The sequence below is a fragment of the Nuphar pumila genome, chromosome 2 (assembly GCF_984573655.1).
Source record: "Nuphar pumila chromosome 2, dmNupPumi1.hap1.1, whole genome shotgun sequence".
NCBI lineage: Eukaryota > Viridiplantae > Streptophyta > Magnoliopsida > Nymphaeales > Nymphaeaceae > Nuphar > Nuphar pumila.
Genome location: NC_143250.1, coordinates 2,176,179 through 2,196,397, shown reverse-complemented (window position 1 = coordinate 2,196,397; position 20,219 = coordinate 2,176,179). Strand labels below are relative to the sequence as shown.

Below are 20,219 nucleotides of genomic sequence, written 5' to 3'. Positions count from 1 at the left end.
GGATCCAGTACTACCATATGACCCGTAGTTAATCTACTTAATTGAATCTAACTTGTCTCATATTTAAAATCTTGATCCACTTCATAAAATTGGATTTGGCTTTGGATTTGGATCAGGCATGTGTCCGACTCGTTTGGATCAGAAAGGTATCACGCAAGCGCTTCCACGTAGCAAAACCGTGAGGACACACGTCCATCATTCAGTAAAGAACAGATAGAAGGCGATATGATTACATGAGTATGACACTCATATACCATGCATAAGGTTATCATTTTCTTGACATTTTTCCACCACTTGCACCTTAGGTGTGTCAATGGGGCAGGGTTTGAACCGGAACCAACTAGTATTAGGGATGACAGTGGATCAGGGTGGGACGGGAGACAAGGTCTCCACCCCGCTCATCTCAAAATCCTGCCCTCCATTCCCGCCTTCATCTCCACACGGGTTTTAATTTTAACTTTCATCCCCGTTTCATGTTCTCTATCCCCGATCCAAACGGGATGAGGTGGGGCGAGACCAAAGCCGGACCTGTAGAGAGGTCAATGAGGCTTGGGCCTCTGGGCTCAAAAAAAATTTAGGGGCCCATTTTTAAGACCCGAGCTTCCCATTTGTTTAGAAATGGTTCGGGTAAAGGATCAAACTTGGATCTTTTATCCGACCCGGATCTGATTAAACATTAAAAACCCATGCGCCCCCTCATCTTTTTCAATCTAAAACCCCTGCGCCCTCTCGACTTCTTCAATCTAAAACCCTTGCGCTGGCCTCTTTTCTTCTTCAATCTAATTCTTCTGCGTTAGCCTCTCTTCTTCTTCAATCTAATTCAGATTCGATAACTCCACACCAATTCAGAGCTCACTCGATCAAAATTGACATCAGAGTTTCGGCTTCCGGTGCCGCCTGGATTTGATCTGAAATTTAGAACTTCTTTTTTGCTCGATTTCTCACCAGAGCAGTGGCAACAGAGGTCGCTAGATCGATTCAGGTATCTCCCAAAATCTTCATTTGTTTCTTTTTCTGGATTCGTCATTCCATTTGGTCTGGTGGAGATTTGGAATTGAACATTTTATATTTGTTTAATGTGAATGCAAATTTTATTGTTATTTTGATTCTTTAAAAAAAATTCGGAGGTGCTGCCCCAAACTCCTACTATGAATAGGGGGCCCATTTTTTTCCTCCGCCTCAGGCCCCATAAAACACAGGTACGGCTTTGGGCGAGACCCGTTTTCCCTTGGTCCACTGCCATTCTTAAAGAAGGATCGAGGGTGGGGCAGGGCAGGACAGGGCGGGTCAAGGTGGGGATCAGGAGGGGAAGAAGGCGGGAAGGAAGAAAGCCTAAGCCCATTAGGTTTTTATTTTAACTTCCATCCCCGATCCAAACGGAGTGTGGCGGGGCAGGGCCCCATTTCCCCAAGACCAGTGTCATCCCTAATATCAAACCCTATGGGTAAAGTTTTAAAAGGGCGGGGCCGATGCCCACACGTACACACAGCTAAGCGGTTAGCTGGACAGCATTGTCGACGTGAAATCTTTGTAAGAGAAAGGGTTGCATGAGGATGGTGCTAGTGTAGCTTGGATGAGTTACTTTCTTGACCGTGGATAACAGGTTATGGATATGCATTGAAGGTTAATTAATATGGTGTAGGTTGCGTCTCCAACTCTTTAGGTTAATAGCCTTTCGTATGATTCACGTGGGTACAAGATGACCTGCTCGCAGTCTCATTTCAATCTTTAAATTTGGATATGAATCGATTTGGATCTGACTTATTCAATTTTATTCTTAAGTTGAACTATTGCATGACCGAGAAGTGAGACATTGACTGTCGGCTTATTTTGGGCCCAAGCAGGGGGGACTAAACGGGTCGGATCTAGTTCAAACTCAGGTATGTCCAAATCTGGATCTGACTTTGCAGTGTGGGTAACGAGTCCGGACTTAGGTCTGATCGAGCCAGACATAAAAAAAACCCATAGCCGGGTCTTATAAAGATTGCATGAACCACACAGTCCATACCAGTGAATTAATGCTTTTTATCTTTTTCACATTTAAAAATCACGGGTTCTAATCAGAACTCGCACCGGGCCGAGTTTGGTATGAAAATTCACAAATCATAACCAGGGATCTAGACATTTTGGGTCCAACCTGGATTCTAATCGGACCTCCAACTTTATCACCAAGCCCTGACTCATCGAGTTTTAAGTGCAGCTCGGCCCATTTATTAATGGGCTGGGTTTGAATAGTAGCTCATGACCGGGCTTAATGAATCAGATGTTCAGCTGGTCGGTCTAACTTGTCCCAAACCCATTTGTAGGCTATTTTTTAATAAACTTCATAAATTAATTTTATATTATAAAAATTAATAAATTTAATAAAAAACAATACACTCGTGAATTATTTTTATATTTTTTATATAATCAATGTAACTAATCAGGTAGTTACCATGTAACCAACTACTAAAACAATAATTAGATAGCTTAGGTTTATTGGGTTAGCTCGATGGTCCGTGAACCAATTCGGACCGAACTCATGTATATAACAGGCCAGTAGCACGAGTCAGGACCTAAAACCTTGACTCAAACCCTACTCATGGTGGTCCTGGACAGGACGGCTTGGCTTGGGCCAAAGTGCCGCCCGCCCCATTGCCCACACCTCCCCGTGTGGGAGATCCTACTACTTCAGCGTATTCCCTCATTTTCAGTTCTCTCAGAATCTACGCAACGAATATATTGCGTGTTTTTCACTTTAACCCCTTTGAATCTTCCTCTAAATTTGGCTTTCATATTTTTCACTCTCCCAAAACTTGACCGTTAAAAGCGTCACCTTTTCTAATATAAACCAAATTTATTTTATTAATCTCCAAAAACTCGCCTAACTTATCAACTATTTACAAAAGAGCTGCCTGATATTTCGGTCGTCACAACTTAGTTACTTTATCTCAATTCGCAACTTATTTCACATCAACTACACACATTGCTTTATGAGGAATTTTTTTTTTGCTGAAAGCTTTAAAATTTTCGTTTTCATGGTAAAATTTAAAAAAACAAACTATCAGAATATGTTGAATTTAACATGTATAAAATATATAAGAACATAAATAAATATAATGAGTTATTTTTTAAAAATGTAAACGTATTAACATAAAAAAACTTCACCTTAAAATAGTCATGTTTTGAAAACATTTAAAAAATTTTAACATTCTTTTTTTTACAAAGGCAAGCTGGGGTTAGGCAGACTCCTATCAGTTATACAACTATACCATTGGGTTTTGAACATGCAACGTCCCAACACAAAGAGACGTGCACTAGCTGCTCCTACCAGACAAGGTTGGTAAACTTTTTAATATTCATTGTATTTGAAAATATTATGATAAAATCTTGATACTAAAATGTTAAGCGGGGTCCTGTGCCAAACTGAAGCCCCAGGTTTGAATCCCTCTGCTACATAGAGATTAAGAGATATCTAGTAGGGGGTCTGGCTAACCCCAGCTTGACTATCAGAAAAAATAAAAATGCAAATTACAACTACACCTCCGGTATAAAATGGTGCTTTAAATTCTAATCTACTATGGCCAACAACTCATTCTCAATTAAACAAAATCAATAAGGATGGCAGTTTAATCATTTTATTTGTCTAAACAAAGTTCAACTAAATGACTGTGGGACTAATCTTATCTCTGCAAATTAAAGAATTATCAATGGGTAGGGTTTGATCCAGACTCAACCTGTACAAAACCCTACAGGGTCAGGGTTTGGTGATAAATAAGAAGTCTCAATTAGAATCCAGGTCAGGCCCAAACGGTTAAATTAATACACGGTTTCAGATATGGTTTATAAAATTTTACCCTGGCTGATAAGATCTGCAATTTTTCAATATAAAAATAATAAAAAATATTATATTATTATATATAGTCCGGTCTGTTTCATGTACTCTTTATAAGATCTGGGTATGGTTTCTCTTATAATGGGTCCAATTAGACCTGGGTTCGGACCTGGTACTATCATCTCTAGTCAGGTTTGGGTCTGGTTCTGCATGGGTTCGAACCAAACTCGACCCGTTAATACCCTACTCAGCAACATAAAATAGAAAATAAGCAACTGCAAAGTGTAATAAGAGGAAAGAGAATAGGGTTTATGTAAATAATTGATAAGCTAGGGGCTTTTTAGAAATTACTTTTTTTTTACTTTTGTGTTGATGCACTCGGCTGGCGTCGGCCAACGTTTGTTCTAGACTTCTAGTATAAAAATCGCGAAAACCCTCGCCTTTTCCCCCACTCCGATCGCGATTCCGGATGGCTGCCGGTGGTTCTCTCATTTTCGGATCTTGGAAGATTATGATCTCTTGCTTCCTATTTTCGTGTTTTTGGTCCCATTGTCTGAACAAGCACAGAGATTATCTTTAGGAGGAAAGGAAGAAGGAAGGAGGAGACGGGAGGAATGGGGAAAGGCGAGTTATATTCCTTTATTTTCTTTTCTTTTGTCCATTTTTTAGGGTTTCTGTTATCCTCTCTCTCTCTCTTCATCTTTTCTCTTTTTTGAATTTATGTTGGAGAAATTTAGTTGTTTTTATTCTGAATTTCTGTTATTCAGTGGATGAAATGGATTTATATTTGCTTACGAGACCTTTTCGGTTTTTCCTGTGAGATTTTTCCTTTTTACGATTTGATCGGATTATCTATGGATGTTTAGCCTTTTCTCTCACCTGATCAACGAGCTAATTTTTTCATTTTTTTGTTTTCGCACGCCTGAAATTTTTAGTTTCTTCTCTGGATTTTGAGGAGATGAAACAGTGGAATTTGGGGTTTTTTTCCCTTTTTCTTGAATTTTCTGTCTAGTTTATATGAAAATTTCAGGAGATAAATTAAAATACTTCAAATTAAAAAAAAACCCTAAAATTTCCCTACTTTTTCGCACGTTATTTTTTTTATTTTTGTAAATCGAGGAAATGAAGCAAGAAAATTTAGTTATTTTTTTAAATATTTCTGAGCTGATTGACGTCTTGGATTGATTGAGGGATTCTTCTCTTTTTTTTCCAATGTTCTTTTGAGCATCTGTTGCTAAACATATGGAATTGTTAGAAATGTAAGAAAGGGAAGTCTCTTTTTTCCTGTATCTTCCTGTTGGTTAATTTGTTCCCTTGCGTTGATAGGAAAGAGCCGGCGCCGGGCTGCTTCTTCCTTTGCTAGCGATGACGAGACCCTGAGTACGGTTTCAACAGCTGAGTCATCCGAGCTTTCTTTGGCGCCGGAAGTTGATGAGGTTCACAGTGAGACAGCTGAACTCGATAGCTACTTGGATGCCCTCTACGAGAAGAGGTAACATGCTTTTTTATTTCCTTTGATTTTCTTTGGTAAGAGTTTTTAAATTCTATGGATGATTGAGAGAAGATTTTTTCACCTGGACGAGATTCTTTGGCTAAAATATTTATAATTGAGAGCAACACCTTCTGTTAATCCATTACTGATTGTAGAATAATGTTACTTGATAGTTGTTTCAGAAACATGTTTGGAGTATATATATGTCTGTGCTTTCATGCATGTACTCGTGTGTTTGTGTTAATTTTCTTTTGCATTCTAAGTTCTAGAAAGGTAGGATATTTAACTGACTCTTGAACCATCAAATTCAGTCTATGGTTTATCGTGATTTTGCTTTATTTCTTCAGTGTGTTTTGGGCCAACATCACACGCCCTAATACAAAGATAAAATTGCTTTCATGTTCTTGAACGCTAATCATGGTAGGTGCTAATTGACTTGAGCTTGTCTTACTAAAGCTTAAACTGCTTGTTTTTTCTTCTCTGTGAGTATAGCATGATGAGCCCAAGTTATGGCAGCTCCGGATGAAAGGGGGAATAGGGGTATTAAGAAAAGGGATTTCCCATGGATCTAAAACTCCCATATCTACCATAGATGTGAAAGAACAATGAGAAGGAAAAAAGGAACGTAAGAAGAATGAGAAGGCAAAAAGGAATGTAACCTCCGATATGATGAGCAGAATAGAGCCATATCGAAGTCCTAATTGTACAACTTTGGTACGATGCCTTTCCAATGTGGATTCACATCGAACATGGTGCCACCATAAGGACATGGTACATAGGATAAATAGAAGGCCCAATCTGAGAAGTGTTCCACTCCCTTCAAATGAGTTCATGTACATCACACCTCCTACGAAGGTTGCCAAAGCTCCGAGTGAACCAGATAATAATGCTTCTGAGATGAAATCATAAACCACTTTGCCACAATTATATGTTAACCCTCCCTTCGCTCCATCCTCTAAAATGGTAAAGAAGGGTGGGGCCTCTCTTTCTATCTGATAGGACAAATCCGACAGGAAGGGATGGTTCTTTCATTGCATTTATAGAAAGAAGTGTTACTATAGAATCTCTCTTTGTGAATAGGTTTATACGTTTGGATCTCTTGTATCAAGGATTTTCAAGTTTGCAACTGTATAGCTAATTGCAGTTGCTTGTGTTTGTACTCATAGTAAGTGCTAATTGTGGTGCTTGTGTTTTATCTGATCTGCAAGAAATGTATGTCTTTTTTTAGGTTATCAACGAGGGAAGCTGGACTAAATGGCCTGTGCAAGGTATTCATGAGTGGGATACATGTTGATTTTGCAGCAAACAAGTAAGTGTGCACATCTACAGCGTGTAATATTTTATTAGAGATTAGGGAGGAACGCCTGATATCTTAAATTCTTAATTATTCACATCTTCTAGTCATCGCGTTCATCTTATGTTTCTTATAAAGGGGTGAAACTTTGCTCCATCAGTGTGTTTCCATCCTCAAAAAAGGCTCTGCTTCTGAGATTTCCTTAGCTGCCCGTGTCTTGGGTGAGAATAAGTCCGCTGCTGTCACATTTGTTGAGCAGAAATTCCATACTGTGATTTATTAAGAACCTTTTGATTTTGCAGGTTTGCTTATTGTTACAGTAGGTGAGAGTGAACTGGCTTCCATGATTTACAGTGAATCAAGTTCGCACTTATCTCGTATTGCTAAACAAGGCTCAAATGTTGCTAGTCGTGTTTTGGTATGCATGTTTTTGGATTCTTGGTTCATTTAAGAAAGGGTACTGTTGAGGAGCAGACATGGGCTGTGCCGGTGGCTAGTTCTCAGGGTACCAGATGGGCCAAAGGGAAATGTTAGATTTGACTGGCCCTGACCAAGTTCTATTGGGTCAAGTCCCCAAAACCTTCAGTTCGTGGGTAATATCAGGCCTAGTTTTGGTTGACCTGAGTCATCTTCCACCAAGGCATAATTTCTATCTGACCTGAGCCCATTCCCATTTTCATGTAGGGCTGGTTCTAAGCCTGAGCAATTCAGGTTCAGTCCAAAATTTGAGCCCAATATTGGCACATTTTAGGCCGGATAGCCTATCAACCTACTCCAGTGTCCACTCTAACCTGGATCATTATATTCTCGTAATTCCATTGAGTATATGTTATGATGATCAATATTTTTCAGGCACTGAAATCTCTCGCTATTATGACCTTTGTTGTGGGAAGTGAGGAAGATACAGATAGTATACTTAATGTTCTCTGGCAAGTTGGTGCTTATAATAAGGCTAAGGTGAGTATTGCTGCTCCCTGGATGCTCTGTACTTCTATTAATCTGTTAACATGTCGTGAATGATGCTGAATATCGTGGTTTCCTCCTGTGAATAATTTATCATTGTATTCTTGCAGGCTTCTGGAATCACTGAACCAAATCATGAAGTTAGGGCAGCTGCACTGACTTCATGGGCTTTCCTTTTGTCAACAGCAACTGTAGATCATATTGATTCTTTTTGCATGAAGGGGTAAGCGTCAACTCCTTGTTTTTAGTTCACTTTTCTACTTGTGGCCGGCTTTTTATAATTTTAAATCTGATTGCATAATATTTTAAACTTGGATCGAGATTCCCTGCTCTGGTCCAGCTGTTAAAGATGGAAGAACGCTCTGTGCGGCTTGCTGCTGGAGAAGGGGTTGCCATAATTTTTGAAAGGGCGAGTGTAAATACATCTGAGTTTGATGATCGAGAGCCCTTCGAGTCCATTAGCGGAAACTTGTCAAGAAATACATATGAAGATGTTATCTGTCGGATGAAGGATCTCTCTATTGAAGCTGGTGGAAAGGGAACATCAAAGAAAGAACTGGGTAGTCAGCGGAGTTTTTTCTGTGACATTCTAGCTTACATAGAGGTTAGTTTTCGCCACCTATTCCTGTAGTAAGTTGTTTGACGTTCTTAACTGGAGAGCTTAATTTACCTTATTATGTCTGGTGACCGTGGAATCCAACATCTACATCCCGTTGATGTTGGCAGAACTTTTAATTTTTAAGATAAAGATCACAGGATGTTCACGCTGAATTGCTTACTTCAAGTGTCTATACGATATCCATTTTGTTGGTGTCCCATTGTTCTAGTCTCTCTCAGCAATTGGCTAACTTTTCTTTTGAAAGAAAATTGTACCGAGTTTGTTCCATTTCACTACTTTTAACAAACCCTTACTGATGGAACCTGCCCTCTCTAGTGGTAGGCATCCCTGTCTGATTGTGTATCATTGGTGCTAGCGATTTGTGTGGGGTCTGTGCAATTCATTTAGTACAGGAGAATGTTTTCCTAGTATACCTTTAGAGGAAAGTTATATTCATCTCACTTGAATGGAGCTGGTCAGACTACTGTCTATACATCGACTCTTTGCAACCTTCTCTGAGTAACCACTCACGTTATGGTCTTACAGGAAGGAGTAGGTCCAGATGTGGCTGTGAAATTGAGCAACTCTGATTGTTTAAGTGTTACTTCCTGGGTGCAGTCAATACAGGTATAGCTTCCCTGTTTTAAGAGTTTAAGGATTCATTATTACGGTAGCTGATTGCCGTTGTACATTGACAAACCTGGGCTTATTAATAAATGCAGATGAACATGTTCAAAGGCTTTCTTGGAGGTGGCTTTCAGGCACACTTGCTGGCAAGTCTCCTTTTTATCTTTGTGGCATATATATATATATATATATATATATATATATATATATATATATATATATATATATATATATATATAACCAATAATAATCGATGATGTTTCTTTCCTAACGATCGAGTTGTCCATCGATTAGACTTTATATATTAGATTTGTATCATTCATTTAGTGAGTGACATTTTGGATTATGAATTTCTGATGTTTAGATGCATTTTTTATAGTGCTAAAAATCAACAGCCCACAATACTTTGTATTGATTCATTATGTGTCATCGATTTTTTCACATTTCAAAAAACATGTTTATATGTCTTAAAGTCTTTGTGTAAACATATTTCTTACTAAATAAATTATAAAGAACAAATATATAAGATCCATGAGATACTCAAAGCATTGGAGAAGGGGAGCCGTCCGATCGCAGTTGGTTTTAGATTTTAGGACGGTCCCCTTCCCTATCTCTCTCTCTCTCTCTCTATATATATATATATATATTATCCTTGTATATTGAGAACGAATGTAACTGCTGAAATACACGTGGTTTGCAGGGTAATGCTTTTCTGCACGATGTTTTTGACTTTAAACCAAAGCAGAACAAGAAACAAGTATTGACAACAAAAGAGAAGGTAAAAGTACTCGTTTGGCAGTATCATAGGCAAAAGTTTGCTGAAGTTCTGTTCTTGAACTTTCTTTTTTTTGGTATTTGGGATGAATTCGCTGCGAGTGCAGAGGATGTATTTGTCACCAAATTCGGTTGTAAACAAAGCCAGGACACAAGAGTTGAACAAGCAAAGGTCAAATGCTCGGGTATCTCTCTCTCTCTCTCTCTCTCTCTCTCTCTCTCTCTCTCTCATTTAATCTTGTTCATAGAGGAATGGTTTGAAACAGGTTGGTAATTATGGGCACTACAGCATCAGCGCGGGTGAGGATTAGCTGTACTAGTGTTGTTGTTATAAACCCCTTTTACCCCTCAAATTGGATGGAGGATTTAGCTCTTCTTCTCGTGGCACTTTTCTACTATGGGGGAGTTGTCTGTAGTTTAAAAACATTTTTTGCAGGGGCCATATTTCAGTACTTGGTTGGCCACTGCCGGCATGTAAATGCTCGAGTAAAATTGATCTCAGAAGAGAGATTGAGATTTGTATTTCAATGCAATATGATCAAAACACCGTTTTGGAACAATGTTGACCTCATCATGCTTTCTGCTTTTAGCCTAATTACTTATTTTGCCTTTCAATAAATGCCAATTATGAGTCAGTGCGTCTGATTGGCCTCTACTGATGGCAGGAGACGGGGGGAGATGAGGTATGTTGGAACATTGGGTTGTCCCTCAGTGGGTTTTTTGGTTCGACCTGACTCGGATTGTAGAGGGTTTGAGAGTCCGATTTGGTCTGGATATCCAACTGATCAATTGCAGTTTACTCTGATGTTTGGGCTATTTCAGATCCAGTTATCCTTAAACTAGTTGGATGGGAGATGAGGTATGTGGGAACATTGGGTTGTCCCTTAGTGGGCTTTTGGTTCGACCTGACTCGGATTGTAGAGGGTTTGAGAGTCCGATTTGGTCTGGATATCCAACTGATCAATGGCAGTTTACTCTGATGTTTGGGCTATTTCAGATCCAGTTATCCTTAAACTAGTTGGATCTGGTTTTGCGTTAAGGGGTGCAAGTGGATCAGAATTTGTTGGGCTTGTGATCGCAATCTGACACATGATTCTGTGATATGGAGCTTGAAATAAGATTTAAATGCATATTTTGATTGGATTCTGGCTTACACGATCAAGACTTTCTCGCTTGGGGATTTGGTTGGGATTGGTTCCTTCTATCAGATTTACATTCAGATGCTGATGAATCGAAGTTGTGCACCTTTTACACCTTTTACATGAAAAAACAATTAAAGTTCGGATCCAGTTTTGACTCTACTACATAAGATTTAGTTTGGATCTGGATTTAGGTTCAGACTTTCTTGCCCAACAGAAAGATTTGGGTTTGAATCTGCCATGATGCAAATCTTGGGTTTTGCGTGTTGATCTGAAACCATCTCGAGTTCCAACTGCGTGTAAGATTTTATTCAACAAGTGCAAATATTTAATGAACACTAAAGTGTTAAATTCCCAATTTGGAGCTGTACCCAACCTGCTTGGTTAACTTGGTGTGTGTGCAACTTAGAGAATACGCCTAGGCTGCATCAACAGTTGACGTAGCTTGAGCTGTTAGGCGACTCAAACCAACCAACCATAAACATCAAGATTTAACTACACAAATTGGGTTACGAGGAACTTTTTCGATGAAAGCTTTAAAATTTTTGTTTTCATGGTAAATCTAAAAAAGATATCAGTATATGTTGAATTTAACATTATATAAAGTATGTAAGAACATAATTGAATATAGGGGTGGCAATCGTGTCGGGTTGGCGGGTCGACCCGACGGGTTGGCGGGTCGACCCGACGGGTTGGCGGGTCGACCCGACGGGTTGGCGGGTCAGCATACCTCAACCCGAACCCGACCCGTTTATTAAATGGGTCGGCTGTGGCAAACACGAACCTGACCCGTTTAATAAATGGGTAACCGACACGACCCGCCAACCCATTTAATAAATGGGTTGGGTCGAGCAAACGGGTTCTCAGGTTCGCGGGTCAGGTTGACGGGTCGGGTTGGCGGGTTGGGTTGTCAGGTTGACCCACCCGCCTAACCCGTTTATTAAACGGGTCAGCCGGGTTGGTGGGTTGGCATACTCCCAACCCGAACCCGACCTGTTTAATAAACGAGTTACACGAGTCGACCCGTTTATTAAACGGGTTGGCTTAAGCCCAACCCGAACCCACCTAAGAGGTGGGTTGGCAGGTCGGGTTGGCGGGTCGTGTCAGAAATTGCCACCCCTAATTGAATATAATGAGTTATTTTTAAAAAATTTAAAAGTGTTAACATAAAAAACAACACCTTATAATAGTTCGCATTTTGAAAACATTTTAAAAATATTAAGATTTATTATTTGAAAATTTCATGATAATTTTTTTTGGATAATCCAAGGAAAAAAACTCATCACCGACCGCATATTAGCTAGCCTTTGGTTGGTAAAACCTTTGAGCCCCCCTCTATCACGAGTGGATGATAAAATTGGGTTTTGAACTTGTGACGTCCCATCAATTTGGTGACATCCACAAGTGGATGATAAAATCTTGATGCTTGAAATGGTACCACTATTTGCAAATTGCAACTATGTCTTAAATCCGCCTCATATAAAATGTGATTTAAAGTCTAATCTAGCATGACGAACAAGTAATTCTCAATTAAACAAAAACAATAACTGGCAGTTTAATCATTTTATTTGTCTAAACAAAGTTCAACTAAATGATTGTGGGACTAATCTATCTCTGCAACATAAAATAGAAAAGAGAAATTTTCAAATACCTCCGAAACTTTTGGGTTTAATTTATGCATACACCAAAAGTTTGAGAATTTTACAAATTCACGCTAAAGATTTTACTTGGGTTAATCAAATTCCCTTAACCATGAATTAACGAAGATTGTTCTCAGGTTAACACTAACTCCTGTTTTAAATTTATCATGTTACAATTGTAATTTGTGAGATGAATTCCTAATTTACCTTTATTCTAAAAAGTCTGAACAAAGATTGACCAAAGCATGTCATATGTATAATTAAACTCTTGACCTCCTTAATATAAAACAAAGACACTAACCACTACACTAATTAATTATTTATATATATTTTAAAAAACATTATATAATCATGTTTAAATTTTAGCAAGCTAATCAATCCAATAAAGACCTGATCTATCGATAGCATAATCGGGTCCATGTTTGGTATGCATAAAGTTTTAAGTTTTCAAACACGGATTTGGTTGTGCTATCAGTGGGACATGTCATTGTTATGTTGATTGGCTCTAGGGCTGTCAATGGTCGGTTACCTGACCTATCAGGGTCTGGGTATACCGAACCTGACCAAATAATAATTTTTTGAATTCGGATTTTGCTGGATTACAAAAATGAAATCTTAAATTTAAATTAGTATAATTTCATAAATTTATTTTTATTAAAAAATGCATATAAAATACTCAGGTCAGGTATCTAGAAAAAATCATGTCCCAAACTTGAGCCTTATATTGCTTAGGTTGGTTTTGGGTTGACTAGAATATTTTTTGGGTTGAAACTTTTAGTGCCCATATACCCCAAGAATTTTAGATTATTCTTAGATTAGCTTAGGAATTTAGAGGTGGTTATATAAAAGTTTTTTTTAAAATGACTAATGATTAAGTTATTTTGTTGATTTTTTACATAAAATAATTTTGTTAACAGTCCTACGATAATTTTGATTAATCCAAGTTAAAATTTTTGTGTGAATTTGCAAACTCTCAAACTTTTGGTGTGCGCATGAGTTCCACAAAAGTTTTGGAGGTATCCGTAAATAATTGAAAAGCAAGCGGCTCTTTCGAAATTTCATTTTTTTTTGACGTTTTGGGCGTCGTTCACCTTTTGTAGTAAGTATAAAATTAGTGAAAACCCTCGTCTTTTCCCCCACCCCAATTGCGATTTCTGGATGACTGCCGGTGATTCTCTCAGCTTCGGATCTCGGAAGATTATGATCTCTTGCTTCCTATTTTCGTATTTTTGGTCCCATTTTCTGATCAAGAAAAGAGATTACCTTTAGGAAGAAAGGAAGAAGGAGGAGACGGGTGGAATGGAGAAAGGTGAGTTCTTTTCCTGTCTTTTCATTTTTTGTTCATTTTTTGGGGTTTCTCTCTCTCTCTCTCTCTCTCTCTCTCTCGGTGTTGTGATACAGTGAATTTCGGTGGTTTCATCCTTTCTCTTTTCTGAATTTGTGTTGGAGAAATTTAGGTTTTTCTTTCTTTCTGAATTTCTGTTATTATTCTCTTTTCTTGTTTTTCTTTTTAGGGCTGAATATGTTCTCTTGTTTCTGGTTGTATTTGGTGTTGACAGAGAAAAATAGGGTCTTTCTCTGCTGATGAGCTTTTTTCCCCCTTTTTTCTCGTTTTTTCTTCTTTTTTATAATTTACTTTCTCTGAATTGGTATATGCAATTCCTGAAGTTGGGTGTTGCTTGGTCACATGAGATTTGTGGCAGCAACTGCATTGTCTAACATTGAAACATGTGTTACAGTTTATGTGGATGAAGGCGACGACGATCTCTGGTGTGAGGATTCAACTTTTGATGGGTGTAGAGATGATGTTCTTGATGGGAAATCTGAACTTGATAGGGAATGGAACAGGAGGCAAAATCAATTCCATACAGTATCCTCAAGCAATTTCATGTCATAAGTTTATTCTATTTATGTGAAATGCTCTGTTTATGACGAATGGTACGTTGTCACTTTGGCTAATAGGTTTCCATAACAAGGGCTTTAGATTGGGTACAGGGATGGGTTGATGGCAGGGAAGGAAGCTTCTGCACAGGAAGGCTTCAATGCTGGTTTCAGGGAATCTGTGATTGCTGGATATACTTGGGGATTGGTTAGAGGTATTAGCAGGTAAGAGTAGATCTTAGTTATCACTTCTGTGAACTGAGATAGAGGTGATTGATATTTGTTCTAGTAATGGTACTAAGATATGAATTTGCACTATTATCTAAGATTTTGTAAATTACATCAGTGTGATTCCATTCTTGCTCATGGATTAAGATTTGCTATTGACCTTGACCTTTTCTCTTTTTCCTTTCCCTTTTTGATGTGTTGGAAAACATGTGAAGTGCATTAGCTTGCCTTCCGGATGACTTGAAGGAGAAGTTGATCGGAGGATCAGATAAAAGAAGTGAGCTTCAAACATTGCATGAATCTACAAGTTCTGTTTCATCAAATGAGGCCTTGAGATTGTTTCATGCTGATATAATCAATAGAAAATCTCTGGACCGTGGTCTGGATTCTGGTTTGCAACAAGTGAATGTTTTGGGTGATGCTTCATACTATGGGAAGCTGGAAAGCTTTAGGAACGAACTCAAGGCTGCTCTTTGTGAATCTCCTGCTTGTGAAATGATTGCAACACTAGAGTCCAAGATGGCTGGCTAACTTTTCTTATTTAGAGAAGCGCTGATGCAGAAGAATTTAGGCTCCGTTTGGGAGTTGAGATGGGAGGGGAGATGAGGAGTTAATAGATGCTACCTATACCATTTACCCTCATTGATGTCTTGAAGCCAGGATTTATGTCATGAGAAGGGTGATGGGAGTGGAGGAGTAGAGATGGGCTTTTTTTTAACTACATCCTCGATACTCTCATCACCCATTTTCTTCTCCATTCCCAACACACGCTCCCAATCCGATCCTTAAGTGTATTGTGGCTTCTCAGGTGGTCATTACTCAGCTGTACGTTTTGTAACTTGGGTTATGTTATTGCTTAAGAATAAAGTTGTTTGCCTGTTGCTGAAAGGCTTTGGTAATCATTACGATATTCTTTTACAGTTGAACATGGTTGACATATTTATTTATAGATACAATTTCTTGTCATTTCTTGGATCCACATTTTCCATGGATCTTTTGTCTATATTTGAAATAAACATTGCTTATGTTTTGCTTGGCCCCAACTTTTCTTCCAGCCTTCTTCTTAGTAATCACTCGCATGTTTCCAACCTCAAGTTTAACCGAATCCAATCCATTTGATGACCTACTGAAGCCCTTACCATTCCAAGAAATTAATGGCAAGGTAGAAGCAGCTTTCTAGGAGAATGTTAGATCAAGACCATGCCAGTCTGTGACAATGAAAAATCATCAACCAGCTCTCATATTTCTCAATATTAGTGTTAACTTTCTTATAGTTCCTAAACCGTTTTTGTAACACCGACATAGAATAGGTTTTTTTCATATAACCGAACCAGTATTGCAATTAATAGCACCGCTTGTACCTTTTAACCAAAGTGAAGACCAAACATACATGCTTATTGGCAAAAGATATTAAGAAATTAAAAGTAAAAAATAAAATAAATAAAAAATTAAACCAACATCATTTGTGATCTGCAAACTCGATGTCTAATCATAAAAACTTATCAAGCCAACACTAAATTCCGTTCATAACCCAACATACCAACAAAAAAATTTTGACACACACAACATGGGGGTTAACTGTTGCAGGGCCACAAATTGACGCAATTTTCTGAATGACAGCCCATGTAGATAACCAACTTGATGGTAATTTATTTGGAAATGCATTTGAAGGCAAGTTTAAAGAAGGGTGACGAATACTAAAATATGATTTCTCTTCTCCATGATCATTCCCAAACTTCAATCATTAAAGTCAAAGTAGGCTTGAAGTGCAGCTATGTTATTCTGGTCTTCCCGCATCAGTCCATTCAACCATTTCTTTTCTCCTCTGATGCTTTTTATTCTTCTAGAATGTTTGGGATCCAGAGGGAGCCTCTTTAGCATTGGACAATTGCTTACTCCAAGCAATTCCAAGGCAGGGGAGCCTAAGACACCATCAACTATGGTGGATAGCTTCTGCAAGTTACAGATTTCGATACTTCTTAACCTTGGGAGGACATGTTCTTCTCCAAGTTGGCCTTCAATTATCATCTCCATTTCACGGCAGTCAAATACCTTGAAGTAGTTTAGATTTTGCAATTGTCTCAGTAAGTCGCATGTAAAGAGATTCTTCAACCGGTTGCAACCTTTGACAGTTAGCCTTTCTAAACTTTGGAAGTTTACATGCCCCTCCACTCCCATGTGAATGCTTTCTAGCTTTGGTAGTCCCTCCAATTCAAGTAAACGCAAACATGGAAAGATTAGCTCTTTAGGATCCTCTGCACTTGTTATTTTCTCCAATTCTGGACATGAAATTATGCAAAGGGCCGTCAGCCTTTCCAAATCCTTAGCCTGAGATGAATGGATTCCTTTGAAGGCAAGGCAGCTCTCTATGGCCAAACCTTCAAGGTGATTTACCAATGTGCTGTTTAGAAGCCATTGAAGACTTTCATCACTGTCTTTGATGGTGATCTCTAGAGTATTCAGATGTGTCAAGTTTGCCAAGTCTAGCAAATTTAGCCTTGTTTGCAACTCGTCTGAATTGTTTAGATCGCCATATCCTGTTGCCCAGTCTCCGTAGCTTCTATACATTATTACTGCTTCTAAGAGTAGCAAACGAGCAAGAAAATTAGTTGGGATTCTCTTAAGATTGGGTGTGAAACTCAAACTAAGTATTCTTAGTTTATGCAAATTCACAAACCCTTCAGGGAACTCTTTTATGCCGGTCAAATACAGATCCAGAACTTGAAGATTGGGAAGATCTGCTACAACTTCTACATACTGTAACTTCTTGCATCTTGCAAGGTGCAGAGCGCAAAGGTTTTTCAATGAGGATAGAGACGAAGGCAATGAACAAATGCCAGTACCACTAAGATCAAGTATTTGTAGCACATGCATGGATTGAAAGAAGCCAGTTGGGAGCCCCGTTAGGCTCTCATTTCCTGCTAGTAATAATGTTAATAGATTTGGACAATTTGGACTGTCTGGAAGTCTGTCTATGCAGGTCCCCTTGAGAGACATTCTCTTAGCTCCTTTCCACTCATCTTCTTCTGGTGCCTCGTGCACTCCAGGGCCTGTCTTCGTCAAAGAGATAGGCCTATCTCCTGATGATGTGATCCACATAGCCATGTCCCGGACTAAATCGTGCACCACTACAGTTCGAGCATAGTTCCCACTTTCTAACAAGCATGCATCTTTAAGCTTGTTGATGATAGCACTACCCTTGTTCTGGGCTTCCTTGAAATTATTTACGTTGTTTATGAAGCCCTCCAAGTACCAATTTATGCTTAAGGAGTATGTAAAAATGAACTCATCCTCAGGAAATAAACAAAGGTATAAGAGGCACTTCTTGACATTATCATCCAGGTAATCATAACTAAGTTTCAGACATCGGAAGACGTTTTGTTCCATACCTTGAATCTCACTGGTGCACTGCTCCAAAGTCCTTCGGGCGTTCTGCCACAGTGACACCTCTGTCTTGTGTCTCATGGCCCTTCCCACAGTGATGATGGCCAGTGGTAAGCCCCCACACTCTTTCAAGACCCTCTTTGCAGTCCCTTGTATGCTTGGATGTAGGATCACATCCCCTGCCTTCTCATGAAATAGTTTCCATGCATCACCTTCAGACATGACTTCCACCTTGAGGTTTTTGTCAGTCTCCATGGCATTGCATACTTCCAAAGTTCGAGTCACCACCACAAGTTTACAACCATTTTGAATTGTTGGATTTGGGATTCCTAATTCCTGCAATTCAAAACCAGTCCACACATCATCCAATATCAACAAGTACTTCTTTTTCTTCAACCTTTGAAAAATCTGCATTTTCCTTTTCTCCCTCCCTGCATCATCATCATCCCAAGGCATGTGCAAGTCTCTAGCAATGCTCTTTTGTATGTTATGATAGTTAGGATCTCCGGACACGGTTACGAAGAACACATAATCGAACCCCTCAACTTGGTTGTTGTATACATGCCTCACAAGGGTCGTCTTGCCAACTCCTCCCATTCCATGGATGCCGATCTTTGGGGTTGTTCCATCTGCTATATACCTTAGAACGCTCTGAATGGTTGCAGTTGCTCCCTCTAGGCCATCCACCGGTATGGTGGGCATCTCCGGCTTCCTCTCTTCTGGTGGTGTTGATGCCAAGGCATCAAATGTTCTGCCTTTGTGGTCACGGATCTGCAAGATTTTAGTTTTGGCTGCTTTGCCCTGCTTGTAATTACTCGAACAATTAGGGAAGCAACCCCATATGCATCTCTTTTCTTCTTTAAATTCATCAATAATAGTGCCTGCTTCAGCCTTGAGAGTTTGGGCTTTCTCTAGCCACCATTCCACTTGCTGCTTGACCACCTTCCCTCTCTGCTTTTCCAGGTCCACTGATGCTTTCCGATCATTCTCTACATGCTCCAATTCCTGTATTTCTGTTCGGAGACTTTCATAGTTCTGTCTGTGATTCATCAGGTAGCCCATATGCTTCCTTAAGGGGACGCATGCGCACTTGAGCAACTCTGTAATGGGGGTCAAAAGCAATGAGATGATGGTTAATGTGGCCATTCTCCTTTTGCTTGTGAACAGAAGATATAGTTTAGATTAGACGCCTATAAATCTGAGAAATGGTGCAGAAAAAGATGCCGAAGATTGTTAAAAGTAATAGCTGTAGGTGGGGAGTGAGCATCAGATCCTAAACTGTCCAAGGATACTGGATGCCGTTCATCATGAAAATGAACAGTGATGGGAACCTACCCAGTGCACCTTGTTTTGAACGAATTTCAGCTGTCCATCTTTGCATGATTGATGCCATTCATCTAAGAAGCGAACGGCATCAGGAAATTTTGTTGGGGCCATCAGGTAAAGACCATCCTTTTGGACGAGTTTTTGATGCCATCCATTTCCATGATGAACGCGCATCCAAAGATCCACAAAAGTTCCTTGAACCTGATCCTATCTCCTAAGGAGACTAGTTGATGGGAAGAGATGGAGAAAAATCCAAAGACTGCTTTGGTGATGATGATAATGATAATGATTTCAACAGTCTATGCCAACTAATTTCCAAGTGGGTGTCTGACGATATTTTTTTAAAGCAACATTGAAACTGGCTGATTTATAAGAATACAGAAGAGACCACAAAATGTCCAATTTCCTTAACCACCGTTAGCGGGTATGGCTGAAAATGAACTAAGCAGCTTGTGGCTTGGCTCAGTTTAGTTCATAATGAGCTCATTCTTATAGCTGGTGAGTGCAGTTACAATTTGTATAGCTGGTGAACCGAGCTGAGCCCAGTTATGAGCAGCTTGTTTACCTTAAACGAATTAAGTATGAATAAATGGTATTCAGCTGAGGTCGGATGAGCTGATATAGGCTTTAATTATAAGAGAAATGCTATCCGGACAATATCACTTTTTTATCCTGCTTTTTATTTTTTTCTGAAAGTCCAGCTGGGTTATGTGGACCCCTACCAGAACAACAGCCGCCCCATGTGGCAGAGGTATTCGATCCTGGGCCTTCAGCTTGATACAGGACCCCTGCTTACCACATGTTTTTTTTTTATCCTGCTTTTGGGGGGAGAGAGAGAGAGCCATTATTTTGGGCAACGTTGTCATATATCTTGCAGTTTTGCATGCTTAAAATTTGCGCCAAGGCCATATGGCTGCAAAATGGCAAACTAATAGAGTTAAAATACAATTATTTGGCTATGAAATTCTTGCAATTTTTCTCTAATTTCCATTTTAATGAGGTTTTATTTTCTCTAATTTCCACTGTATTGGCTGTGATCATATCAGATGGATCCACAAA

At 39.2% G+C, this 20,219-nt stretch overlaps 3 protein-coding genes across 3 annotated transcripts; 2 read left to right on the top strand and 1 right to left on the bottom strand.

Moving 5' to 3' along the window:
• Positions 1-4,204: 4,204 nt before the first annotated feature.
• LOC149844444 (uncharacterized) lies at positions 4,205-10,122 on the top strand. Its single transcript, XM_089994467.1, has 13 exons — positions 4,205-4,438; positions 5,141-5,306; positions 6,535-6,615; positions 6,739-6,821; positions 6,903-7,018; positions 7,453-7,557; positions 7,674-7,786; positions 7,885-8,167; positions 8,708-8,788; positions 8,884-8,934; positions 9,489-9,566; positions 9,670-9,747; positions 9,829-10,122. Exons 1-13 carry the CDS (start codon positions 4,429-4,431, stop codon positions 9,871-9,873), a joined length of 1,290 nt encoding a protein of 429 aa, XP_089850593.1. The 5' UTR covers positions 4,205-4,428; the 3' UTR covers positions 9,874-10,122.
• A 3,367-nt stretch (positions 10,123-13,489) lies between these two features.
• LOC149844443 (uncharacterized) lies at positions 13,490-15,416 on the top strand. The gene is made up of 4 exons (XM_089997220.1): positions 13,490-13,650; positions 14,081-14,211; positions 14,326-14,447; positions 14,666-15,416. The coding sequence occupies exons 1-4, from the start codon at positions 13,641-13,643 to the stop codon at positions 14,979-14,981; spliced, it is 579 nt and encodes a 192-aa protein (XP_089853346.1). The 5' UTR covers positions 13,490-13,640; the 3' UTR covers positions 14,982-15,416.
• Positions 15,417-16,187: 771 nt separating this feature from the next.
• Positions 16,188-18,980, bottom strand: LOC149844442 (disease resistance protein RPS2-like). The gene has a single exon (XM_089997164.1). It carries the CDS (start codon positions 18,978-18,980, stop codon positions 16,188-16,190), a length of 2,793 nt encoding a protein of 930 aa, XP_089853290.1.
• Between the last annotated feature and the right edge of the window lie 1,239 nt (positions 18,981-20,219).

What these genes read in the sequence shown, in the direction of transcription:
- LOC149844442 (XM_089997164.1), bottom strand. Translation starts at nt 18,980, where the DNA reads ATGGCCACATTAACCATCATCTCATTGCTTTTGACCCCCATTACAGAG.
- LOC149844443 (XM_089997220.1), top strand. An exon ending in GGCAAAATCAATTCCATACA is followed by an intron (nt 14,212 to 14,325) that starts GTATCCTCAAGC and finishes CAAGGGCTTTAG; the next exon opens with ATTGGGTACAGGGATGGGTT. An exon ending in TTGGTTAGAGGTATTAGCAG is followed by an intron (nt 14,448 to 14,665) that starts GTAAGAGTAGAT and finishes AAACATGTGAAG; the next exon opens with TGCATTAGCTTGCCTTCCGG.
- LOC149844444 (XM_089994467.1), top strand. An exon ending in GATGCCCTCTACGAGAAGAG is followed by an intron (nt 5,307 to 6,534) that starts GTAACATGCTTT and finishes GTCTTTTTTTAG; the next exon opens with GTTATCAACGAGGGAAGCTG. An exon ending in ACATTCTAGCTTACATAGAG is followed by an intron (nt 8,168 to 8,707) that starts GTTAGTTTTCGC and finishes ATGGTCTTACAG; the next exon opens with GAAGGAGTAGGTCCAGATGT.